The sequence below is a fragment of the Diplotaxodon limnothrissa genome, linkage group LG11 (assembly GCF_057381915.1).
Source record: "Diplotaxodon limnothrissa isolate DT_005_m linkage group LG11, D_limnothrissa_male_GT1.1, whole genome shotgun sequence".
NCBI lineage: Eukaryota > Metazoa > Chordata > Actinopteri > Cichliformes > Cichlidae > Diplotaxodon > Diplotaxodon limnothrissa.
In genome coordinates, this window is record NC_140606.1 from 426,017 (window position 1) to 452,467 (window position 26,451).

General features: G+C 42.8%; 1 protein-coding gene across 1 annotated transcript in view; it reads right to left on the minus strand.

Annotated features, from left to right (window-relative positions):
- LOC146622165 (NACHT, LRR and PYD domains-containing protein 3-like) overlaps positions 1–15,083 on the minus strand; it is an 83,269-nt gene extending 68,186 nt beyond the window's left edge. The window contains exons 1-8 of the mRNA XM_085366074.1: positions 14,995–15,083; positions 13,355–13,581; positions 11,712–11,753; positions 7,820–8,095; positions 4,941–6,738; positions 2,869–3,042; positions 2,489–2,656; positions 2,175–2,348 (exon numbers count right to left, since the gene is read on the minus strand). Of these exons, the coding sequence (XP_085222200.1) occupies positions 2,175–2,348; positions 2,489–2,656; positions 2,869–3,042; positions 4,941–6,738; positions 7,820–8,095; positions 11,712–11,753; positions 13,355–13,581; positions 14,995–15,083 (2,948 nt within the window). The remainder of the gene's footprint in view (positions 1–2,174; positions 2,349–2,488; positions 2,657–2,868; positions 3,043–4,940; positions 6,739–7,819; positions 8,096–11,711; positions 11,754–13,354; positions 13,582–14,994) is intronic.
- Between the last annotated feature and the right edge of the window lie 11,368 nt (positions 15,084–26,451).

Consider the following 26,451-nt stretch of genomic DNA (forward strand, 5'->3'; position numbering starts at 1 on the left):
GTTTTTTTTTTCGGCAAAATTATCCACACCCACCTCTGCGCTATGCATTCTGGGATATGTTGGGCCACGAAGTCTACACCACCACGTCCTTAAAATTCAGGGAAATGAAGGACGCATTTGAGGGCCGCATTTCGAGCAGCCTTTGAATTGGGACAGCCTTCGTCGCGTCGCTGTGACGTAATCGGCCTTAAAATGCGGCCTTTAAGGCTGCAGACCCTGAATTGGGATACAGCCTGGGTCTCAGTATTTGCCATTGGTTCCAGCTGTGTTTCGCTCCTGTATCCCATTCCCTCATTATCCTCTGTGCATTTAAGCCCTATGGGCCCCTAGTCACATCTTTGCACATTGCTGTGCGTTTTTCCCAGGCTTCTGGTTTCTACTTTCCTACGTTCTTAACTTCCCAGTTTTTTTAGATTTGTTTTCTTATTCCCGGTTTTGTATTATTTAAATTTTGATAGAGCATTAAAGCTGCCTCCGTGAGTTCACTCCTGATCCAGCCTGCCACAGCGCTCTATATCACAACTAAGAGTCACCTCTGTTGCGGAGGATAAATTCTTCTGTGTTATCAGCCTCAGGAAGCAAAAGTTAAGGGCATCTCAGATTAAAGCCCAGATAAATGCCACACAGAGTTCCAGTAGCAGACATTTCTCTACATCCACTCTTCAGAGGAGACTGTGCTAATCAGGCCTTTATGGATCCTGCAGTGATATCCTATCCCATCCAGTTTGCGTTTAGTTGGACCATCATTTATTTTTCAACAGGACAATGACCCCAAACACACCTCCAGGCTGTGTAAAGGGCAATATGACCAAGAAGGAGAGCAATACCTATCCATCGAAATCTTGAGGGGGGGTGTCAACGTAATTGCACATGAGAATAAAGTGGCAGGAGTGAGCAGCGGTTCAAGTTCATGTGCAGTACAAGATTAAAAGTGGCAGTCAGTATAGTATTGCACAGAGTATGAGTTTTTGTGAATATTGATAAAAGTGAAGTGAACAGTGCAGATTGTAGAGTGTACTTGAGCAACTGTAAGACAGTATCTGTTTGCATCCTGTGAAGTGAGGTGTGTTTTCAGGTGTTGAGGTGTCGAATGGCTCGATGGTAAAAACAGTTTTTAAGTCTTGTAGTCCAAGCAGACAGGCGCCTGTAACATCTGCCAGATGGTAACATGGAAAACAGCTGGCGTGCTGGGTGGCTGTGGTCCTTGATGATGCTGTGTGCTTTACAGAGGCACCGCTGAAGATAAATGCCCTGAATGGCAGGAAGCCTCATGCCAGTGATGTTCTCTGCTGCCTTCACCACGTTCTGTAGTGATTTCTGGCTGCTGGCAGAGCAACTCCCATACCAAACTGCGATGCAGCTCGTCAGCAAGCTCTCAATTGCACACCTGTACTTCCTGAGGAGGCTGAGGAAGTTTGGCATGAATGCCAACATGATCTCAAACTTCTACAGGTGTTACAGTTGCTGGCGAGCTTTTCAGATTACAGTGTCTGTGTGAAGGTTCCAGGAGAGATCCTCAGTGATGTTGACTCCAAGGAATCTGAAGTTGCTTACCCTTTCGACCTTGACAACGTTGATGTGGATGGGCCAGTGTTCCCCGACTGGTGATTTCCGGTAGTCCACTATCATTTCCCTTGTTTTGCTGACATTGAGAGACAGGTTATTATCCAGACACCACTTGTACAGTGCCATCACCTACTCTCAATAGTGCAGTCTCATCATTGTTCATGATGAGGCCTATGATGGTTGTGTCATCCACAAACTTGATTATGGTGTTGGACCTATGTTTAGCGACACAGTCGTGTGTGAACAAGGAATATAGCAGGGGCTCAGCACACATCACTGTGATGTTCGTGTATTTAAGATGAGTGGAGAAGAATTGTGACTACCTCATGAAGCCAAGAGTGTGCAAAGCAGTAATTAAAGTAATTCAAGCTATAAAACATATTTTGAGTTATTTCACACTTTTTTTTTAAAAAACTATGTGATTCCCTATGTGTTCATTGAGAATAATCTACAATGTAAATAGTAATGAAAGTAAAGAAAAACCATTAAACGAGAATTTGTGTCCAAACCTTTGACTGGCAGTGTATATTTTGTATAAAGCTTTTCTGTTTACACAATAATATAATTAAGATTAAAATATATATCAGTGGAAAAGTTTTAATCCTGACCTGAGAGTTTCCAGTGTACAGTGAGGACTCTGCAGTGAAACAGACAGACACTTCACTCCTGAATCCTGCAGGCTATTGTTATTAAGGTCAAGTTCTTTCAGACTAGAGGACTGAGAGCTGAGAGCTGAGGACAGAGCTTCACAGCTTCTCTCTGAGAGGTTACAATGACTCAGCCTGGGGAAAAAATAAAAGCAAACAATAAAGAAATACTGGTGTTCAAATGCCTTACTAAGATGTAACAACACATGAATGACATCAGATTTTTTGGTTGTTATTTGTCAACTGATGTAAAATAAAATATCATTTGATCTGACCTCAGCATGTTCAGTGTACATTGTGGACTTTCCAGTCCAGAAGACAGAAGTTTCACTTCTGAATCCCAAATGTTGTTGCAGCTCAGGTCCAGCTCTCTCAGACGAGAGGAGCAGAGAACTGAGGACAGAGCTTCAAAACTTTTCACTGAGAGGTTACATTGACTCAGTCTGAAAAATAAGACAAACATTAAAACCAATGCTTGTGTAAAAGTGTGATCAGGAGTCATTAAGTTTGATAACATCCAATACAATTTTTTCAGGAACCCATAATTCCTTAGTAATATATAACAATACATGAATTAAATTCACTTGTTTTGGCTAAAATATTTAATTGGTTAATTTTGTCAACTGATGAAAAATAAAATATCATTTGAACTGACCTCAGTGTGTTCAGTTTACATTGTGGATTCTTCAGTCCAGAAGATAGAAACTCCAGTTCTGAATTCTCCAGGCTGTTGTAGCTCAGGTCCAGCTCTATCATGCTAGAACACTGGGAGCCAAGAACTGACGACAGAGCTTTATAGACTCTCTCTGAGAGGTTACAGTGAGTCAGCCTGAAAACAACGAACAATAAGCAATATTTGTTATAAAAATTATATCAGTTCACATATTATAATCAGTCAAAGAAAAATGCCAGTGAGCAATAAAATTCATGGTTAATCAATAAGCTAAACATCTAAAACAAAAAACACTGTGTGTTCAGGATGGACAGGGAGTCCAGCAAGTGTAGATTCAGTCTAGATTGTAGAAAGTTATTCTTATTGTTACAGACTGACATGAATCTGTTTAACTTCCAATTAAGCGCAAAGAAGGAAGCATCAGTAGTAATAAGAAACCTTGATTTACATACTTGTTCAAGCTAAACATTTATTTTTTTTCCCTCTGTGCTTTAAGAAATGCAAAAATACAAAATACTCACTGTACATGTGGTCTGTATTGCTTGGAACTAAGGTGGAGTAAACAACATCATAGCTTTACATAATTTGCTTTATGGCTGGATTGATTTAAAACTCCAAAAGGTTGTGAGTCTACCAGACTTACAAGTATTGCTTAAGTGGGGGGAAAAAAAAGGCATGAACACTGCCAGGACTCAGAAAAGCTTCAGTCTATTTACACCTACAAGCCAGTGGACACTCAATGATGAGGATGTACACATCAAGGACACGGAGGAACACTGTATCATGGTCCTGAGTCCATGAACTCAGTGATTTTGGTTTTGTATATTATTATTATTATTATTATTATCATTATTATTATTATGGTTTCGTGAACTGGCATTCTGACTTTTGTTTTTTGCTCCCTCTGTTGGTCGCTGATGTTAGCGTTTCCCCTGTCTCATAAGATCCAGCTGTTACCCCCACCTGTGTGTAATTTCCCTGTGTTCCTCAGTGTGTACTTAGGTTGTGTGAACTCGTGTGCTGATTGCTGGTCTGTCTGTAAATCTACCGTGTGTTCTCCCTGACGTCATCCTTCATGTACCTTCGCTCTCCATCCTTCGTGTTCAGGTTTGCTTTTTAGTTGTTTAGTTTCTCCCAGTTCAGGTTACTTTTGGTTCCATTTTGCCATCTTCGCATTGTGTTTTGTTTTGCAATAAACCTCCCTGGCATATCAGCAAGTGCCTGCATTTGGGTCCTCATTTATTCCTCCACACGGCTCACTCTGTTAACCGTGACACACTGGTTTGAGCACGGAGTCAAGGAGGCCATTTGCATGAAAAGGGAAAGACCAAATCTGAATCGAGGAAGGGCCTAACAGTACATCTGTCACCATCTTACAATGCTGTGATTGCAGCAGTTCTCATCTCTATATAAATGGAACCAATTGCCATAGATCAATGCTCATGACAACTTGCATATTAACAATCATGCAACTGACTTCACAGCCATTAAGTGTGCTAGTTTAAGTCACTATGGAAAGGTACTATTTATAAGGTTGGCGAAACCTGCAGTCAGCCAAGACTGAAGAAGTCACTTGGATGTCAAAACATTTCTCCCGCTGAAAATCCTACGTCCAGATGAACAGAATAAACTTTCTGAGGTTTCTTTACCTGAATGAATGAGCATGCCTCAAGATAGATAAACACTGACTGAGGAAGGATCTACTGTACAGACAAACAAACAAACAAACAAACAAACCCTTCAGCTCTGTGTTATTCACAACTTTTTGTTGGGAAGATGAAAAGATAGGTGAGTGAGAACTGACAGTGACAGAAAGTTTTTTTCTGTTGTTTTTTTTTTTTTTGTTTGGGTTCTATTTTTTACAGTGAATTTGATAATAGTACATTATTAAGCCATGAAAAATGTTACAGTTGAAGAAGAAAATTCCCCTACTTAGAGATGCAAGTTCTTCCAATAATAGAACACAAAGTCATCATCAATTACTGACTTCTGATCAAAAACATCACTGACTATGCATTATGTCCAAATAAAGGTATGATCACATATTTACTCACAGAGCTTTGTTGGAGGCTTTGACCACTGGCAGCAGCCTCAGAAGAGCCTCCTCTGAAGCAGAGTATTTCTTCAGGTCAAACACATCCAGATCTTTTTCTGATGACAGTAAGATGAAGACCAGAGCTGACCACTGAGCAGGAGACAGTTTATCTCTGGAGAGACGTCCTGATCTCAGGGACTGTTGTATCTCCTCCACTAGAGAACCATCATTCAGTTCATTCAGACAGTGAAAAAGATTGATTATTTTCTCTGCAGGCAGACTCTCACTGAGCTTCTTCTTGATGTACTGGACGGTTCCCTGATTGGTCTGTGAGCTACTTCCTGTCTGTGTCAGCAGACCTCGTACGAGAGTCTGATTGGTCTGCAGTGAAAGACCCAGGAGGAAGCGGAGGAACAAGTCCAGGTGTCCATTTGGACTCTGTAAGGCCTTGTCCACAGCACTCTTTTGGAGAGTTTGAAGATTTGATTTGTTAAATAATTTAGACCACATAGAGGTTGTTTGTTGTTCTTCCATCAGATTGAGTCCAGAGTTGATGAAGGTCAGATGGACATGAAGAGCAGCCAGAAACTCCTGAACAGTCAGATGGATGAAGCAGAACACCTTGTCCTGGTACAGTCCTCTCTCCTCTTTAAAGATCTGTGTGAACACTCCTGAGTACACTGAGGCTGCTCTGATATCGATGCCACACTCTGTCAGGTCTGATTCATAGAAGATCAGGTTTCCTTTCTGCAGCTGATCAAAAGCCAATTTTCCCAGAGACTCAATCACCTTCCTGTTCTCTGGACTCCAGTGTGGATCTGTCTCATCTCCTCCATCATACTTGACCTTCTTCACTTTGGCCTGAACCACCAGGAAGTGGATGTATATCTCAGTCAGGGTCTTGGGCAGCTGTCCTCCCTCTCTGGTTTTCAGTACATTCTCCAGAACTGTAGCAGTGATCCAGCAGAAGACTGGGATGTGGCACATGATGTGGAGGGTTCGTGATGTCTTGATGTGGGAGATGATCCTGGTGGCCTGCTCCTCATCTCTGAATCTCTTCCTGAAGTACTCCTCCTTCTGTGGGTCAGTGAACCCTCTGACCTCTGTCACCATGTCAACATAGTCATGAGGGATCTGATTGGCTGCTGCAGGACGTGTGGTTATCCAGAGGTGAGCAGAGGGAAGCAGTTTCCCCCTGATGAGGTTTATCAGCAGCACATCCACTGAGGTGGACTCTCTAGGGTCAGTTAGGATTGTAGTCTTGTGGAAGTTCAGAGGAAGTCGACACTCATCCAGACCATCAAAGATGAACACAACCCGGAAGTCTTCAAGGCTGCAGATTCCTGCTTCTTCAATTTCAGTAAAGAAGTGATGAACAAGTCCCACCAAGCTGAACTTTTCCTCATTCAGCACATTCAGCTCTCTGAAAGTGAATGGAAATATCAACTGGATGTCCTGGTTGGCTTTGTCTTCAGCCCAGTCCAGGGTGTATTTCTGTGTTATGACTGTTTTCCCAATGCCAGCCACTCCCTTTGTCAGCACTGTTCTGATTTGGTCATCTCTTTCAGGTGAGGCTTTAAAGAGGTCTTCTTGTCTGATTGTTATTTCTGGTCTGTCTGGTTTCCTGGATGCTGTTTCAATCTGTCTGACCTCATGTTCATCATTGACCTCTGCAGTCCCTCCCTCTGTGATGTAGAGCTCTGTGTAGATCTGATTGAGAAGGTTTTTGCTTAATGTTACAGAGATCCCTTCGACCACACGCTCATACTTCTTCTTCAGATGAGACTTGAATTTAGACGGACATGGCTGCAGAGTCTCTGAATGAAAAAAAAAAGAAGAAAGAACAGAAATTAAAATAAGAAGAAAAAAGTGGCAAAAATCAGGAAACATACTTTTCCTACAGATCTTTATCTGATGAAGTTGTTTATGTTATATTAAAACACAATTAAATGTACTTTTTTTTTCTAATATTCTTGTCAGTTTAAAAGAAAAATCCAGTCAAAAGTTCAAAACCTTGACTTAAGTGACACCATGTTAGCAGGCCAAAAATAACACTGCATTGACTAATGAAAAACTTAGAAATGTCATAGTTTAACATTGAATGTTTCTGGTTCACTTGATCCAGCCCCAACTGATGAAATTTGTCAAGTAAGCACTTACAGTGCAAATATTACATTTCTGAAATAAAAAGGAAGTTTTAAAATCAGCCTATAAATACTTAGAAATCACTGAAGTTAATTTAAATGTCTTTGGGTTACTGTGTAGATTCAGAACCACAAGTTTGTGTGTGTTATGTAAGTGAGATGTTCATATGACATGAAACTTTTACAGTATCATAAGACAAAAATAAATTTTGTTTGTATTGTTTTCATATAGGTACCCTAGGGGGTAGGGTACCACACCTGAGGAGCTAAGGCTAAGTTAGCTCCTCAGGGTATGTTAAGGATGTTTTTAGGTTCTAATATTATATGGCATCATTCAAATAGAAATAAAGTACATAAACGTCCTAAGTATTTACAGGTATTTCGTCAGCTGGATGTAAACATTTTTTTCCAAAATAACTATGGATGACATGGTTAAATTACAAGCTAGTTATTTTACAGTAATAATAAGAATAAGAATAAGAATTTTAAAAATGCATGAATAATTCAATTATTATAACTGTAGAGATATCACACTGGAGAACATGAGTCCATAATGAATTACAATGTTAATAAACTGGCAAGTGTGTTAAGAACTTCATTGATAACAGTTTTATGAATAAAATTTAATACATGTATTTTCAAAAATATTGACATACATGTAACAGTTTGCTAATTAAATAAAATTGTTTAAACATGAAAATGAGTTAAAACAAAACAAAAAAAAAACCTTTGTTTTACAGATATGTGGTCTCACCTTTCTTTGTAGATGAGGAGTGATGCAGTTGAGAGGAGAGAACTGGATCTATAATCCCAAGATGGTTGATAGTTATCCTGCAGGCTTTGTTTCCTTTTTTTTTCACTGTGTCAATAAGGCAGCGAGCCTTATCTGCTCTGGTTTGGTTTTTTTCTAATATCGATTCTTTCTCCAGATCATCCAAAACACCATCACTTACAAGGGCTTCAAGGAGCTGTGTAAAGATTTCTATTGACACCCTCCTCACAAATTCTGTCCGTAACATGGCAAGCTCCTCTAATAGATGAAGAAATGAACATGAATGTGTCACTTAGTGTCACAGTCAGGCTGCGAAGCTGACTGTATAAATGTGAGGAGTGGACCCAAAATGCAGACACATAGAACAAAACGTGAATGTTAACAAGAAGTGAGCCATTTAATATGGCTGATGGAAAAATACTAAGGCAAACAAAGATGAGACTAAACAAACAACCTAAACTGGGGAAACTAAAAATAAACATGAAAAATCCTAAACATGAAAGTTGGCATTGATACAAAGTTACCTGGAACATTAAACGTGGAACATGGAAACCTAGGAGCATGGCATGGAAAAGAACAGACGACCTGACAAGGAATGACTGACAACACAGGACTAAATCACACAGGAGGATAATGAGGGAAGTGGGAACACATGGGGAAACAGCTGACACACATGCACATAACGACATCACAGGGGAAACGTAAAACTAAACACATTGAACACAGGAACACAGGACCTCTTCAAACTTAAACAGGAAACATAATGAAATGCAAACATGACAACATGAACTTGAGAATTAAAAAGACATGCATACATGAAACATATAAAGGACAAGGAAGACTTAACACAGGGGTTGAAAACACAAGGGGAAACTAATAAACAAATGAACTTAGAAAACCCAATGAACTTAAACATAAACCATAGATATCAAAATAAAGTAAAACTTAAAACGCTGGGTCAACAGACCCAGGAACGTGACACTTAGTAAACTTAACTCTGTTTGAAAGATGTGCAAATAGATTACAATTCAGTTTTTTATGTGAGTGAATTCTGATAAAATTATATTTATGAATATAAAGGTTCCACCCCTCCTGTGTGTAACTGATTAGTATGATTTCTGATTCCGATGCCAAGCAGGGCTTCCACATGGGCTTTCTTCCCTGAGCCAAAATGCTGAAGATGGGTTGTGAATTGAGGTTTGCAGCATGACAGTGACCCCCATAAATACCTCTGAGGCAGCAAAGTAGAAATAAATATTAGGCACATTAAGGTCATCAAGTACCCTAGCCAGTCTGCAAACCTCAGTCCTATATGTCTGTGAAGGTTCTCAGACGTCCAGGTTATCGTAGTCTAAACTTGGAAAGACTTCTTTAAGTTTTTTTTTAAGTTTTAAGAAACTTAAAGAAGCCCAGATGCTTTTCCTTCCAAGCTCCTCATACTCAGTCCTGTAGAAAGTCTGTGGATTCAGCTGAAACTTCAAGTTCCTAAGTGGCAGGCAAAGGTAACGAGGAGTGGGCCAAAATCTCTCCTGAGATGTGTGCAAACCTCCAAACAACTATGCTTGCCAAAAAAATAGGTTCTGCACCAAGTACTCCACTAAGTCATGTTTTGCAGGTACCCCAGGATTCTTAGCTGGTGGCACAGCAGACTCCAAGAAGGAAATAAACAGAAGTTCATCCAATTGATCATATGATCAACTAATCAATCACTCACTGGGTTATGTTTCTTTATCTTTCACTTTCTGCCTATTGCATACAACTGTGCAATGGAAACCTCTCAGACAGGCTGACCGAAGCTGACCCATAACATGACTCATCGACCCAGAGACAGTAACCTACAGTCTACTGTAGGAGGCTTAAACCTACCAATTAGAAACAGCTACAGTGCTTTTAAAAATGTGCTAAATTGTATTAGCACTTAGCTGTATCTGACTAGACTCATTTAACCATCAGTTAGATGAACAGTTCACTACAGCCACAGTTTTGATTCAGATGCTTATTATGAGATTAGACCTTTTTTTTATTAACTTCCCTGACTTCAACTCCATCCATCCATCCATCTTCTTCCGCTTTATCTGGGGCCGGGTCACAGGGGCAGCAGCCTAAGCAGAGAAGCCCAGACCTCCCTCTCCCCAGCCACCTCCTCTAGCTTATCCAGGGGAACACCAAGGCGTTCCCAGGCCAGCCGAGAGATATAATCTCTCCAGCGTGTCCTGGGTCTGCCCCGTGGCCTCCTCCCAGTGGGACATGCCTGGAACACCTCACCCAGGGGGCATCCTTGTCAGATGCCCGAACCACCTCAGCTGGCTCCTTTCGATGTGGAGAAGCAGTGGCTCTACTCTGAGCCCCTCCCGGATGGCCGAACTTCTCACCCTATCTCTAAGGGAGAGGCCAGCCACCCTTCGAAGGAAGCTCATTTCCGCCGCTTGCATCCGCAATCTCGTTCTTTCGATCACTACCCACAGCTCATGGCCATAGGTGAGGGTAGGGACGTAGATCGACCGGTAAATTGAGAGCTTCGCTTTTACACTCAGCTCCCTCTTCACCACGACGGACCGGTGCAGCGTCCGCATCACTGCAGCCGCCGCACCAATCCGTCTGTCGATCTCCGGCTCCCTTCTCCCATCACTCGTGAACAATGCCCCGAGATACTTGAACTCCTCCACTTGGGGCAGGAACTCATCCCCGACCTGGAGTGGGCACTCGACCCTTTTCCGGCTGAGAACCATGGCCTCAGATTTGGAGGTGCTTATCCTCATTCCCGCTGCTTCACACTCGGCTGCGAACCGTTCCAGTGCGAGCTGGAGGCCATCACCCGATGAAGCCAACAGAACCACATCATCCGCAAAAAGCAGAGATGAGATTCTGAGGCCACTGAAGTGAAAGCCCTCCTCCACTTGGCTGCGCCTAGAAATCCTGTCCATAAAAAATATGAACAGAATCGGTGACAAAGGGCAGCCCTGGCGGAGCCCATCACCCACCAGGAACGAGTCCGACTTATTGCCGGCAATGCGAACCAAGCTCTTGCAATGGTTGTATAGGGATCGAATGGCCCGTAGCAATGGGCCAGACACCCCATACTCCCGCAGCACCTCCCACAGGACACCCTGAGGGACACGGTCGAATGCCTTCTCCAAGTCCACAAAACACATGTAGACTGGTTGGGCAAACTCCCATGCACCCTCAAGTATCCTTGAGAGGACAAAGAGCTGGTCCAGTGTTCCGCGACCAGGACGAAAACCGCATTGTTCCTCCTGTATCTGAGGTTCGACTAGCGGACGAACTCTCCTTCAAATCCATTTTATTTATTTAGTGCCAAATCACAACAACATTTGCCCCAAGTCACTTTATATTGCAAGGTAAAGACTACAATAATACAAGACTCCCGTATCCTCCGTTTCAGAGACTCCTCAGTTAGACTATTACTGGCTTCCACTTCTATCAACACATCTCAAAATTCTTACCCACAAAAAGGAAGATCCATCTCAGACCTACTTGCTTGCCTTTCTGCTCTCCACCACATTTCTCACCTGGTCTGCCCCATATTCAGATTGGACCTTTCTCTGCTCATCAGGGCTAATTCTTCTGTCCAACGGGGACCGTAAACCTGTTCTAAGCATCAGTGTCAGCACTTAGTTCCTCAGGTCTGGTATAAATATGACAAAGTAACTTTTTTTTCACTTTATTGGATCTTGAATGAATAATTTCATGAATTTTTGATCTGAAATTTTAATCCACATCCAAATGCCCATATCAGCTTGTATCCCATGGGATTAAAGACTTTGACCTCTTTTCCTGCCTGATTCCCAGTGATGTCAGTGATGATGTGTAATAGTGTAGATTTAGCTTTTCCATAGCTGATGTTGACTCTTACCTTCTGGTGATAATGGTGACGCTCCCTGGGTTGAGGAATGTCCTGTTGAAGGAACAAGCACATTTTGAATAATAAAACTGGCTTTGTCTTCTTTTTCCTTTGACTGACCTTCTTTCATCTTTAAAATTGATGTAGTCAGTTCTATCACATGGTCATTAGTATATGTCTGCACCATCAGATCTACAGTTTCCACTATGTCAAGCAAAAGTTAGTCCCGCACTGATAGGGGCAGGTGAGGAAGACACTCGTCTCAGCACGTTGGCCTCATTGGACTCAAACTGACACAACCGGTTTAGCTGCTCTGTTATATTATCAGCAGATCACGAATGATAAAACTGGTATTTTGAGAGTAAAAAGTTGTGAGGCTTCAAAACAACATGAAAATATCTGCCTGCAAACATGATTTGAAGTAGGGGTGGAGCTGAACCCGAATACGGTATTCAGAGAGGCACAAATAACGTGTTTTTTACGAATATTTATTTCGAACAAATACTTTAAAAAATATTTGTATTTGGGAACAAGGAAAAACTTTATATCAAAAAGCTGAGTTTCCTTATGAGACCGCAGTGCATGCCCAGATGAGTGAGTGATATGTGAAAGAGGTGACTGACACGGGCTGCCTCACACAGCAACAGAGAAGGCTTGGCTGAGCGAAAAAAAGACTGAACTGAATCAGTTTTTCTTTTTTTTTAATAGATTTTTTTACACCTTAACTGGGTTCTGGAGGCAGATTATAACTTTTGCAAACATCGGGAGATTATTCCATTACGCTGCATTATTGACGTCTGCAGTGCTCTCATGTTCACTCTGTTTACGTAGCTCTGTTAGCTCGGTAATTTAGACAACAGGCTGTTGACAGAGTAACCTTAACGTTCGGTTAAAAAGGTTAAAACAATGCTTGTGTAGTTGTGTTGAATTGTATGCACTTGTGTGAGTTATATGGTACGTTTAAGATGTAGACTATAGGCCAGTTAACCTTAGCATAGCTTCCCGTCACTCATTAACTTAGGTGAAACGCAGAGATATCAAACATCTGCATAATCACATGAGCTTAAAGCATCCTCTCCTGGTACTGAGAGGACCCCCCCCCCCCAAACTCCAACCCCTCTACCAGCACCAATTCATCATCACAGCCATGTTCTGCCCCTGCAAGTCAGTTTCGTTGTCTGTTCAGCGTCCTCCAAGAGGACGGGTGGTGGGGGGGTTCATAATGTTCCAATGGTATTTTATTAGTTGTTGGTTTAACCATGGATGAGGCAATGGCTGTTATGCTATTTTCTTTTCAATGACGTTACATTTATGGGAAAACATCAACTAATACTGCATATTCATAATTATTATATTGGATATAATTAAAGAATACTTACTCTGTAACGTTAATTAGAAGTGTAACACAAAAATTTTATGCCTATTTTGAATTTTACTCGAATACAAATACAAATATAAATACCTTTCCCCCCTCAACAAATACAAATACAGATACAAATATCAGCTGCTTTGCACATCTCTAATTTTAAGTCACAAATCTAGACTAAAATCAAACTAATACAGAGTAAATTTTTAATACATTTCACGAGATACAATTGCCAGTTCTGTGTCTTCATACTGCACCAAGGGTTTCATGTCTTTTTCCTCTGACTGACCTTTCATCTTCTTCAAAATTGATGTCGCCACTTCCATCACATGGTCATTAGTATATGTCTGCGCCATCAGATCTCTAGTTTCCAGTTTGTCTGCATTCTCTAGTTGGCACTTATTGATGGTTACAGGTACATCCTGTAGGTAGGAGTGGAAACGTTCCAGTTCCTCCACTTCCAAATTCTCCAGCATTTCAAGGGGCTGCTCATGAACAGACTCCTCCATCTCTGAACTATAAAATATGAGAGTCAAAATACTGAAAAATGGAAAATAGGACAGAGCAGCTGTAAGACTTGTTAAGACCTAAAGAAATGATCTGTGATCTGTTACATCAACTGTATGTTATACTTATAGATCTTGTTCTATGAACTAATCATTATAGAAACACTGAATTATTTTGTATGATGAAGATTTTTTTTTAGAACAAATTGTTGCATTTTTCCTAATTTTTTTAACAATTCAGTTGTAATTTCAACTCAGCACTAAAATAATTAATTAAAATCATTCATTCCACTCTATTTTACGGATCCTTGCGACGGACATGGGAGAAAAAAATGAAGATGAACTTTTTCGAGATCTTCCAAAAGTAACTCAGGATCTCGCAAAACTTTTGTGAGATCTTGCAAAATAGGCCGCATCCTTCGGAGGCCGCCAGCGTGAAGCTGACCAGGAGGTCGAGGCACGATGTGCTGGGAGTTGGGCAAGGAGGGACACATTTGTAACAGCCTTTGAATTGGGATAGCCTTCGCCGCCTTTGTTAGAGTTGATTATTTTAAGATTGTCATTTGTGCAAAGAGACATAACCATTGCTTTTATGTGTCCTAATATGGTTGTCATTGTGCAGAAAGAGCTAGATGATAAGAAGACTTGTTTTCAGCTTCAGAACATTTCCATTGCAAGCATGAATTTTTGCAATTTCCGGTTTTTATAGTTCAGCGAGACTCTGACTTATATATATGTCTCGTGTGTGTTAAGTTCATTGAAATGTTGAATCCTGTGTGGGGGCGACTGGAAACGTTGATAAGAAGTCATGCTTTGTATGGTATGGCGGGGATAACACCCACACATTCACACACACACACACACACACACACAGACGCTGACGTTGCTCCCATACGCTTGTCTCCAATGTAACTGCTTTCACTCAATAAAAGGGCTGCAAAGGAAGCCAGGTTCAAGGTTGGCTAAGTTCAAGTGAAGGGTGAACAGCTCTTGGCCTTTGCCAGCTTCCCTTGCAAGTGAAAGAGTGCTGTCTCGTCTTGTTTTGTGTGCCATTGGTTGTCTCTATTCCAACAGTCTTGCTCGTCACCTCTCCCAGAATTCAAAGCGCGGCCCAGCAAATTCCAGTTTCCAACAATGGCGGCGGCTACTTAGTTTTAATACTCTTTCTGGGTCACAAAATAAACGTTTACAATATTTTCAGGCGAGAATGTAGCTGTGTAAACTTCAAATATAGCAAAAGTTTTGCGAGATCTCATAAAACTTCATCTTCTTTTTTTTTTTTCCCATGTCCCTTGCGGGGCTCTGTACTATTTGAAATATGTTGACTCTGGGGTTTTTTGTTTTTTGTGGAGGGGGTTTCTGGCTATAAAATCAACGCAACAATTTTCAGGAAAGTAAGGACACACAGCTGGGTTCATCTCACCTCTGAGCTTTGGTCTGGTTCTCATGTTCCCCACTTAGAGTGGTTTTAGAGGGAGGGACTCCCTCCTCTCTGTCCTCACACTGATCCATGCTGCTGAATTTACATTCACATCAGCTCACACACACTTTCTACCTTCACCTGCAGAGGAACCACAAATCATTCATGTGCACATCAACTGAAATCCTCCTTTCCATCATGTGTGCTGTCCAAATGTCCCCAAGCTGCTTCTTTCCTGCTTCATCTTAGCGTCAGCTGAATGCAGTCAGACAGCAGTGTGAGGCAGAGGAAGCTGCCATCAGCTGCTCTACTTCTACTATCAGTCTACTAGATGGAGCTGGGAAGCACAAACAATGCATTCACTGACACACACTGACTCACTGTTAATAATAATAATAATAATAATAATAATAATAATGGATTGCATTTGTATAGCGCTTTTCGAGACCCTCAAAGCGCTTTACAATTCCACTATTCATTCACTCTCACATTCACACACTGGTAGAGCAGCTACAGTTGTAGCCACAGCTGCCCTGGGGCAGACTGACAGAAGCGAGGCTGCCATATCGCGCCATCGGCCCCTCTGGCCATCACCAGTAGGCGGTAGGTGAAGTGTCTTGCCCAAGGACACAATGACCAAGACAGACAAAGCTGGAGATCAAACCAGCAACCTTCCGGTTACAAGATGAACGTCCCAACCCATGGTCGCCCCAAATAATAATAAGAACCCTCCTCCATCCTCTAACGCTCTGTGTCTGTGAGTTCAGGATTAATGTGGCCAGCCAATCAGAGTTAAACATTTCATTCATTTTTAGACTCAAAGTTATCTTCTAGACCGATTGCTTTTCAATAAAATATCAGTTAGGGATTTAACTGCAGCGTAATCAGTCTGAAACTATTCAATTTAGTGTCATGAACAAAAAACAAATCCATCAAACCCTCAGAGTAGATATTTGCTTCAGAGCACAAAAGATTTTAAAGACAAACTTTTAAAGGAGGAAACAAAGCAAACTTACAGTTTCTTCAAACACACACACCAACAACAAGTTCCACTCCACACCTGGACACTAAACACGGACACACAGGTGAGCTGCTTCCTGTAAGGAGGCGGGACTACACTTGAAGCGTGTAAGAGGGCCACACCTTCATGTGTTCACTCCAGAAATATGACGTCCAACTGCTCAGACTGAGTCAAAGTCAGAGTAAAGTTCACATAATGTGAAAAGTGAAGCTTCCTGCTTATATCCTTTGGCCATTTCTTACCTTATTTCCATTTAGTCTGAATTCCGGTGGACACAGAGTAGTTTTACTTTGAATTCATTAAATCGGCCATTCGACGTCTCATTAACCAACAGGTTCAGGAAGCAGACACATTTTGACTTCACAAATTGTGTCTGCTTCTCTGAGCTCTAAATAGCACAGACATGATCAACATTTCTTTTTTTCACCTTCCATTGCATGCAAATCTCTTATTATGTCTTGTTTTTAGTACCACTTCAAAATGCTTTCCACTTCCCCCATTGTCTATCTTATTTACACCCAATCAGTCTAATATTGTATGTAATTCTTTCCATCTCTGAGATTCCTTCCAAAATCCTAATCCAATCTTGTTGAGTGTGAGGGTCTGGTTGTAACCAGTTCTTTGTGATTGCTTTCTTTGTTGTGGCTAGAATTATTTCTACTAGATAGATGTCCTCCTTATTTACCAGTCCCTTTATGTTTCCAGGGTACATTACTTGACAGGTGTTTGGGAGTGCATAACCTGGAATATTATTTATGTTCATTTTAAGATCTTCCCGATACTTTTTTATTTTTATGCACTTCCAAAATACCTGTGAATGATCAGCTTCCATTTCTCCACACAATCTCCATCATTTCTGTGGAGTTAAGACCTGTTTGCTTTTAATTTTGGGTGTAAAGAAAAAACGGGTCAAATTTTTCTAGCAAAATTCCCTCCACAACGGCAAATTCGTTGAACTGTGTTGTATCTCACATATAATGAACCATTCCTTCTCTGTTATATTTGTTGTCAGTTCAGTTTCCCATTTCTTTTTAAGGTAAAAGGTTGTATCCTGTCTACCTTCTTCTAATAATCTGTAGAACGTGGATATTGCTTTGAACAGTTTTTGTTCATAGCAAGTGGTCAGTAGTCCGATTATACCCAATGGTTTTTCAAACCAGTCGGTCTTTATTTGTTTTGCACACTAGTCCCTTACTTGTAAGTACCGTATTTCCCGGACTACAAAGCGCACCTGAATATTAGCCGCACAAGCTAAAATCAGGGGAAAATCCTGTTTTGTACATACATTAGCCGCACCTGACTAAAAGCCGCAGGTGTTTCAATGTTGACTTATCATATGTAAGAGAATATGCACAAAGGGAATTGTCAGGAAAGAGATGGCTGTTTGGAGACACACCCCTTTTATTAATATTTTGAAAAACAAGTTATGGGTACATATTTGCACATGTAGTACATAACAGTAACCTACAGCACACCAGAAAAATAGATTCGGACTACCTTTTAGGCTCAGGTGAAGTGACACGGAGAAGAAAAGTCAGTCATTCACCATCTTTCTCTTCTTCCTGCACTCTAAAACCACCAAAGTCCTCTTCTCCAATGTCGGAAACGAACAGGCTCAGGATGGCTTCGTCATCCACTCTCCGCTTCTCTCCTTCGTTGTCACTTTCAAAACCAAAGAAATCCTCGTTGTCAGTGTCAGAGTCGAACACCCTCAGAAGGGCCGTGGCGGTGTCCTCCTCTCCATCATGCAGCAGTCCAGCCCTTCAAAATCCGTTGGTGATCGTGGATGTTTTCGCACTTTTCCACGATGTCAGAATCCACCGGTGGAGTTGGGCATAACTTGCTTTTCGCAAGTTTATCGCCGCTCGTCATCCACGCCTCCCGCTGAATGCGTAGCGCTACTTTGAAGTTTGTTTTTCGCGCTACTTCGTACGGCACTACGTTGCCTGGCGGACGGACATGTGACTAACATACCACTCTTGAACCTCGATCCTTCCGCCAGGCAACGTAGTGCCGTACAACAGCGGAACAAACAAAACAAATCGTCTTACGATATCACAAAAATCATGGAAAATCCATAGAAAAGCCGCACCTGACTAAAAGCCGCAGGGTTCAAAGCTTGTGCAAAAAGTAGCGGCTTATAGCCCGACAATTACGGTATCTAAAAAAGTCTCTATTTTCCAATTTGTATTTATTTTTTAGTTGTTGGAAACTCATTAGTGTTCCATTTTTCATTAGTGTACAAACGGCTGTAATCCCTTTTAACTCCCATTGCTTAAACGTCTGATCAAATTTTTATCGTGTCTGAACCATCTCAGTAAAAAAAATTTTTCCTTTAACTGGCATTTATCTATTACTGTGTGCCATATGTCTAATGTAAATTTCACGAATTGGTTCATTCTACTTTTATAAGAGGTTATTAGTTGTTTGTCGGAAATAAAAATTTGTATTTTGTTTCCCTCAATTTCTCTCTCAATTTCTTTCCACCATGCCTCATAGTCTGTTCTACACCAACAAACAAGGGGTCTAAATTGAGCTGTGTAAAAGTATTCCCTTAGATTGGGCAAAGCCATCCCTACCTTACACTTCAGGAGTTGCAGTGTTGTTAACCTTGTTCTTGGCTTTTTCCCATCTTATTAAAAACCTTGAGATTATTTTGTCCCATATTTTAAATTTACTTTGAGGTATAGGAGGTGAGAGTGACTGGTACAAGTATAGCAATCTTGGGAGAACGTTCATCTTTATTATCTTGATTCTAGAGTAGAAATTTGTAGGTATTGTTGACCACCGTTCTTTTTTATGTTACCTTCCACCTGGTTGTAGTTTGTCTCAAACATAGCGGATAATGATTTTGTCAATGTTATGCACAAATATTTCATGGTGTTCAAGTGCCACTTTAGTTTATATTCGTCTCTAATCTTTTGAGACAGTGTATAGTTAAATGATAGAATTTGTGTTTTGGATACATTAATTTTGTAGCCCGATAGGTGTTCGTAAGTATGGAATAATTGCATCAGAATTGGAAAACATTTCTCAGGATCTCGTAAGAAAATAAACGATATCATCAGTAAATAATCTGATGTCTGACTAGAGTAACTCCCACTACATTTGGGTGTTGCTACACTGCTTGCGCTAGTGGCTTGGCATATAATGCAAAAAGAATTGGTGACAAGACACAGCCCTGTTTTATACCTCTATGAAGCTGAATTCTGTCCGTCAGGCCAGAGACATAAATTCCGGGGGGGGGGGGTTAGAGGGGTTATGACCCCCCCAATAATCAGATCCAACCAACTGACTGTGGTTCAGGGGGTTGGGAAGCTCATCTGTAACCGGAAGGTTGCCAGTTCGATCCCCAGCTCTATCTGTCCTGGTTGTTGTGTCCTTGGGCAAGACACTTCACCCTACCACCTACTGATGTTGGGCTGATGGCGCGATATGGCAGCCTCACATCTGTCAGTCTGCCCCAGGGCAGCTTTGGCTATAAATGTGGTTTGCCTGCATCAGTGTGTGAATGTGAGAGTGAATGAATAGTGGAATTGTAAAGCGCTTTGGGTGCCTAGAAAAGCGCTATATAAATGCAATCCATTATTATAATATAACTCCCCCAATAAAATTATGAATTATCTTGCATAAATAGGCTGTTGATTTTCTTTACTCATTTCAGTTATTACCAGCAAAATAGTTGCATGTTTAATCATCTGGGAAGTTACCCAGATTTATTTATTTATTTAGACAGAGATCTTGACCCCCCCCCCCCCCCCCACTGTTCAGCACAAATACTCTTTTGCAATACTCTTTATTCTTGCCTTCTTTTGGTAAAATTGTGATAATGGCTTCTCCCCATGATGGTGGGGCTATTCCCTGCTTCAAAGTCCAATTAAAGCAGGATTAAAGGAGTGGCTAGAGTTCTTCTTTAAACAAATTCAGACTGGATGGCACCACTTCCTGGAGCTTTGTTAGTTTTCTGCTTGCCAATGGCTGCTTCTAATTCCTTATCAGTAATTTGTGAGATCAATAATTTGTTTTGATTGTCCCCTACAGAGGGCAGGTCGAGTGGATCAAGGAAATTTCTGATTGTTTCGTGGTCTGCTGCAACCGGTTATGAGTACAGTCGCATATTTTTTAAACTCATTTTCTATCTCATTGGGCATATAATGTAGTTTGTTACTGTCCAGGTTTCTAACTTTATTAACAGTCATCGATGCCTGCTTTTTACGTAGTCTTCTTGCTAGGATTTTGATTGCTTTCGGCCCTGATTCATAATAGGTTTGCTGTGTAAACCTTGCCTTTTTTTCTATTTCTTCTCTTAGTAATTGATTAATTTACTTTGTAATACCTGATATTTCTTCTAAAATTAGTGAGTTTTTAGATTTTTTGTGCTCCTTCTCAAGACATTTAAGTTTTTATATAAAGCCAATCGTGCCTTTTTTGTGCTGCTGTTAGAGCCATTAATTTTCCCCATAAAACTGCTTTTAATGCATACCAAAGTATGATTGGGCTCACATCTCCAGTATCATTGTCTTCATATACATTATAATAAGAAGCTGTGTAAAAGTAGAAAAGGGACGTGTGTAGAATAACATAAAAAGAGAAGTTTGTGATAAAACAAAGTGCTTGTATAGAGGGTTGGTGACTGGGAAACCTATACATTTCCCCTGCACCACCGTCTTTGCCCTTGGAGTGGCATCCCACTTATTGTTTGACGAGGCAATAGGCCCGGACAGCATTTCCAGAGCTAGGTTGGCAGGCCCGGGGAGTTCAGGACCCCCGAAATTCCCATTGTCCTTGGAGGTGGTTGTTCCTCCTGTACGCCTGACGAGGGTACAGGCCCGGGGGTGTTCCAGAAACTGGGTTGGGAGGCCCGGGGAATTCAGGATCCCCGAAAATATCACATAAAGGTGAGGCCGTGAAGGGGGATATATGGCTGAGTAGAAGACTCCCCTGAATCCTGCTCTCTCGCTGAAAAATTGTATTTAAAGGAAGCACTAGGGTTGGTGGCCTGGAAAGGAAAACGGCGACCTTTCCAAAGTACCCACAGAAATTGTGTAAAGGGTTTGGAGGCCCAGAGAAGAAACTGGGATTAGTTAGAACACTCTTTAAAAACCAGAGCTCTTATCAGTTCATTGTGTGAAGTTGTTGTTTGAATAAAAGGTTGTTTTTTATTTTATGTTATTAGACTAGTGTGCACCCTGAGAGAAGCAGAGAATTCCAGCACGGTGCTGTGTGTGTGTGTAACAGGAAGTCAGAGTTTGTGTTTGGAAGGCCATAAAACGAGAAGTGAAGGGAGAGTGTGTAAAAAAATAAAGGGACAGAGTGGATTAAAGTGGATTGCCTGTGAAATAATAATAAATAAATAGTAATAATAAATAAATAATAATAATAACACATAAATAGTAGTAATTTAAAAACAAATAAATACAATTAGCGAATTAAAGGTGAGAAGTAAAGTATTTCAGGATGGATGGAGAATTTGTTCGTGAATTACAGGACACTGGATGGGGAAAAGGAAAATGGTGGAAATCTCAAGGAGATCAGGTGGACCTGTTGGTTAAGGCAGTGTGTGCCACCTCCACTTCCGGGGATCCGGATAAGGCTCAGAAGAAAGTTCAGGAGGATGTGAGGAAGCTGCTGGAAAGGAAAAGCGTGGACCTGAAGCACCGAGGGTCCCTAGCGGTGAAGCTCGGGGAGGAGGCAGAACAATGTAGAAAGCGGGCAAGAGAGGTAAGTGAAAGGAAAAAAGAAGTGTCACCAATTCCCGATGTCGGGGGACGACCAAGGTTAGGAGAGCCACAATAACCAGCAATGACACGCCCCACAGGGAGACCGGGACAACAAGGGAAAGGCGGACCCTATGTTGTCTCTAAGGGTGGCAAGCACTGAACTGCCATTCCTAATGGACAGTAGAGCAACTTTTTCCATCATGAAGATGATGTTCACATCTATCTGACGACACTGTTGAAGTAATTTAGTTTCTCTGGGGTACCTCAAACTCTGCCATTGAACCACTGAAAACTCAAGTGGGTCGACAATCAGTCACACATCCTTTTGATATCTCTCACTCTGTCCCGGTGAATCTTCTGGGATGGGACCTCTTAATGAAACTGGGAGCAATGATCCTACGTGGCCCTGATAGACCACTGGTGACCCTGCCAGACGGCACTACTGTTGACTGTGGTTTTCCGGTCACACTCAGAGATCTTCTGGGGGTGCTTAACCACTGATACAGGCATTCCGGCACAGTACCTGAAGTGGGAACCCTGGATTCTGGCTCTGGACATGTACTCTCCTTTTGTGGACCCCTACCATGTCACTCTGCTTTATGACACTAAATATACAGAGTGGTATGAGGATCTATTTGATAACTATTTGGGAGAGAAATCATGGGAGATTCATTCGAAGGGGATTTATGTTGGCCCATGGAGGGTGCCTACGTTAGTTGAACTAACACCAGAGCAGATGGTGTGGTATAAGATGCAGGATGAATCCATCCCCCATGTGTCACTGGGTTTACATGTAGAACACCAAGCTAAGGATTTGGGTCCCATGGTAAGAATGGCTGGTAAATCCATTGATTGGGTATTCACACAAATACTTGGTGTCACCTGTTGTTCCAGGTGTAAAACTTATTGGACTGATCTTGAGGCTTTAGACATGGTCCTACTGGTTAACCCTAACCCTAACCCTGAATCAGCAGAGTTCATGGAAGAGAAAAAAAAGGGATCATCCAAAGCTCTCCGGGCATTGGCAGCTTTGCCCAACTCTCTTTGGTGTCAGGGTCCCACTGATGTTGGCTTAACTGACTGCGCACTTTTGAACTTTGAGTTGACGCAGTATACACCGATTTCCTTACAAAAGTCGGGGATTCTGAATCACACAAAACCATTAAGGGTGAAGGACATGTTGTCATTTTGGGGTTTGACAGGGTATAGCAGACACTACATTCCAGACTGCATGGGTTTAACTCAACCCTTATGTGACTTGGTGAAGGAGCAAGTTATGCGTAACCCCACCGGCAAACTTAATTGGATAGTGGAGGCTGAGCAGGATTTTATCACACTGAAACAAGCCCTGTCGAAGGCAGAAGACTTGGCAGTGCCTGATTATAACAGAGACTTCTTTTTAGATGTCTCTAAAACAAAAGGTGTAGTAAGCTGAGTTTTGTTTCAGAAGAAAGGGGGAGGGGGCTAATACTCAAGTGGCCGAAGGAAATGATATGGCAGCCAAGGAAGCCAATAAAGTTGCTGGCAATCAGGAAGGGAAACAGATGTTAAGTATGAGGCGTAAGTGGGAGGATCACCCAGAAGTCACTCGAGAGGTGATCATAGAGGCTCAAAAGGGGGTGAGACCTCAAGAGAAGACAGTATGGAAGCAGAGAGGGGCAACAGAGAATGAAGGACTGTGGAGAGGACCAGACAGTCGACCAGTGTTGCCCCCAGAAATCAGAACCGGGGTCATTGAAGAGGCCCATGGACTAGGACAAGTGGGAACTGCCCAAAAGGAGAGGGATTTGTGTCATTGGTGGCACCCATTCTTGAGAGACATGATAAAACTACACATGCAAAAATGCCCAATTTGCAACCAGTATAACCCTAAACCAACAGTGAGACAGGAGATGGGGGCTTTCCCACTTCTGTCATAGCCAGGACAGGAGATTTTCGTAGACTTTACAGATATGATAACACAGTTAAGGGGTTGTAGGTATGTACTGGTGTGTGTGTGTGGATGCATGCACTAGGTGGCCAGAGGCATGGGCCACCAAAGGAAAGAGAGTTTACCATCCACAATCACAAAGTAAAGAAGAGAGAATGAACCAGAATCTGAAAAACAAATAGGCTAAAATCTGTGCACAGACCAAAATAAATTGGTTGGATGCATTACCAATAACACTAAGGAGCCAAGGTGGACCAGACTGTTCGAGGTGGTGGAGTGGACCTCCCATGCGGTCCAGATGAAAGGCAAGGGAGAGACCTGGTATCACTGGAGCCAGTGTGCTCTGGCCGAGGAGCCCGGACGGAGTGTGAAGGAAATCCAGGAGGACCTGACGGAGCAGGTCCAAAGCCCTGATGTAGCTCCCGTCAGCCACCACGCGGACAAGTTCTTGTTTACAGATGATTTATTCAATGTTCGGCGACAAGATCACTCAGCGTCGTCATCATCATCATCATCATCAAAACAATTACAATAAGCAACATGTTTACAATAACTCTTATCACAGTAAATCCAAACAACAAAGGTATAGACACATAAATGCCTTTTTATGGCACTTTCATTGAAACTGAAATTAACGGAGGCACCCTCATTGCCTGCTGTAGCCAAACGGGAGAAAGTCCGTTCTTCGCGCGAGCCGCTACTCCTCTCAACTGTGAGTCCACAATTGGGTTTAATTTAACTTAGCTTATGTGTTCTTTAAAACTTAAGTCCAGTTTAAAGCAGTAGGACGATGCAGCAGAACTCACAGAGCGCCATGCTTCTCTGCTCTTGTGTCACCACAAACTCAGTCCGTGCTGCATGTTACTTCCGCTACCACCAATTACAAAACAAAGTTCCACAATTAAAGGAAACTTACAAATATAAACACAAGAAAAACATTGGAACACTTCACTGTTAGTTACACCTGAGACCTCAACTACAGGGGTAAGAAGAGCAGGAAGAGCGGAGAGAATCGCCCAACCTGGAAGACACTGTGTTAGACTATAAAAGGTTGAAAATTTGTTAGACAGAGGTTGTAGTCTGAGTATATAGAGAGAAAGTGGACACCAGGGAAGATGGTGGTTAGGGAAAGCAACCTTCCCCTAGACATATTTGGTGTAATCAACATTATAATCCCAGGAGCATCTTCCTTGGAGGGCTCAACCCGGGGTAGCGGTCATGGCCTATTAAGGGCTCTGTTGGCTCTTAGGTGACGGTTTCCTCGTGGCTGCGTGCAGCGGGACTAGGGGAGGGTCTGTGCTGACGGACGTGGGTTACTGACTTGGTAGCCTGGCTGCCTCTGGGTGGGTCCGGGACGGGCGTGAGGTTCTGGGGGTGCTCCGTCTCTGGGCTGGGGCCCTGGCTGGGCCTCGGGGGCTTGGGTCCTTGTTGGTGTGTTGCCGGGGTTGTGGGTGGGTGTATGGGGGCCCAGTCCTGGCGCAGGGTGCCGCCGGTGCATCGAGCCACCTGGGGGGCTCTTCAACTGGTGGGGGAGGTTGTTACATCTTGCAGGAGCTGTCCTCTCTTCAGGAACTCACTCTGCAGGAGGGGGAGATACAGGAGAGGTGGAGGAAGATCTCAGCCTGGGCGTCTATTGTCTTGTGTAGTCTGGAAGATGAGTGGATGACGGGGTGGGTGCAGTTTTCTCTGAGGTGGGGTCGGGTGGACTGTACCGGGCTCTGAGCGGCCGGGCGGCGCTGCTGTACTGGGCCCTGGTCCGGATGGGCCTGGGCCCCCTTTCCCTGGCGGGTTGCGGAGTATAGGGGTACCTACTGGGGTCAGCGGGGGAGCTGGCCCCAGGGAGGGGTCACTTGCCCCTCCCTTTCTTCCCTCCCCATCTCCAGCTGCCTCCCTCTTCCCGCTCCACCACAACCAGCTTCCAGTTTGGATTCGGGAGACAGACACTATCTCTACTTTTAAGATTAGGCTTAAAACATTCCTTTTTGCTAAAGCATATAGTTAGGGCTGGACCAGGTGACCCTTAATCCTCCCTTAGTTATGCTGCAATAGACGTAGGCTTCCCATGATGCATTGAGTTTTTCCTTTCCAGTCACCTTTCTCACTCACTATGTGTTAATAAACATCTCTCCATTGAATCATACTTGTTATTAACCTCTGTCTCTCTTCCACAGCATGTCTTTATCCTGTCTTCCTTCTCTCACCCCAACTGGTCGCAGCAGATGGTCGCCCCTCCCTGAGCCTGGTTCTGCCGGAGGTTTCTTCCTGTTAAAAGGGAGTTTTTCCTTCCCACTGTCGCCAAAGTGCTAGCTCATAGGGGGTCATATGATTGTCGGGTTTTTCTCTGTATCTATGAGAGCATGAGGGTGGCGAATGGATGTTTGTATCTGTGTGTGCCTGTTTGTCTGTGTCCATATGTCAGGTCGCGTATCAGACGTCACCTCTCTGGGGACATCCCAGGTCCTCCAAGGTATGGAGGCCTATCTCCCCCACCACTTCCCCTACCAATGGCAGACGCCCTCAGACATCGGTGCGTTGGTCGTTCTTTGTGTCCGGGGATGGGCGTCCAGGTACACACCGGCTCACTCCTTGGTGGCTGCTTATCGGGGCCTGGAGCCTGGGGCTCACTCGGGCCACTTCGGGGGTGGGGTGCCCTCGGCCTCTCGGCCTGGGGCTCGGTCACTCTGGCACAGCTGGCTGCCTGCGGAGCTCACGGGCACGTCACTGCAACCCCCCCTGGCTTCTCCTCCGCGGCTGCTGAGTGACCCCTCATCTGGGACTCTCGTCAGCTC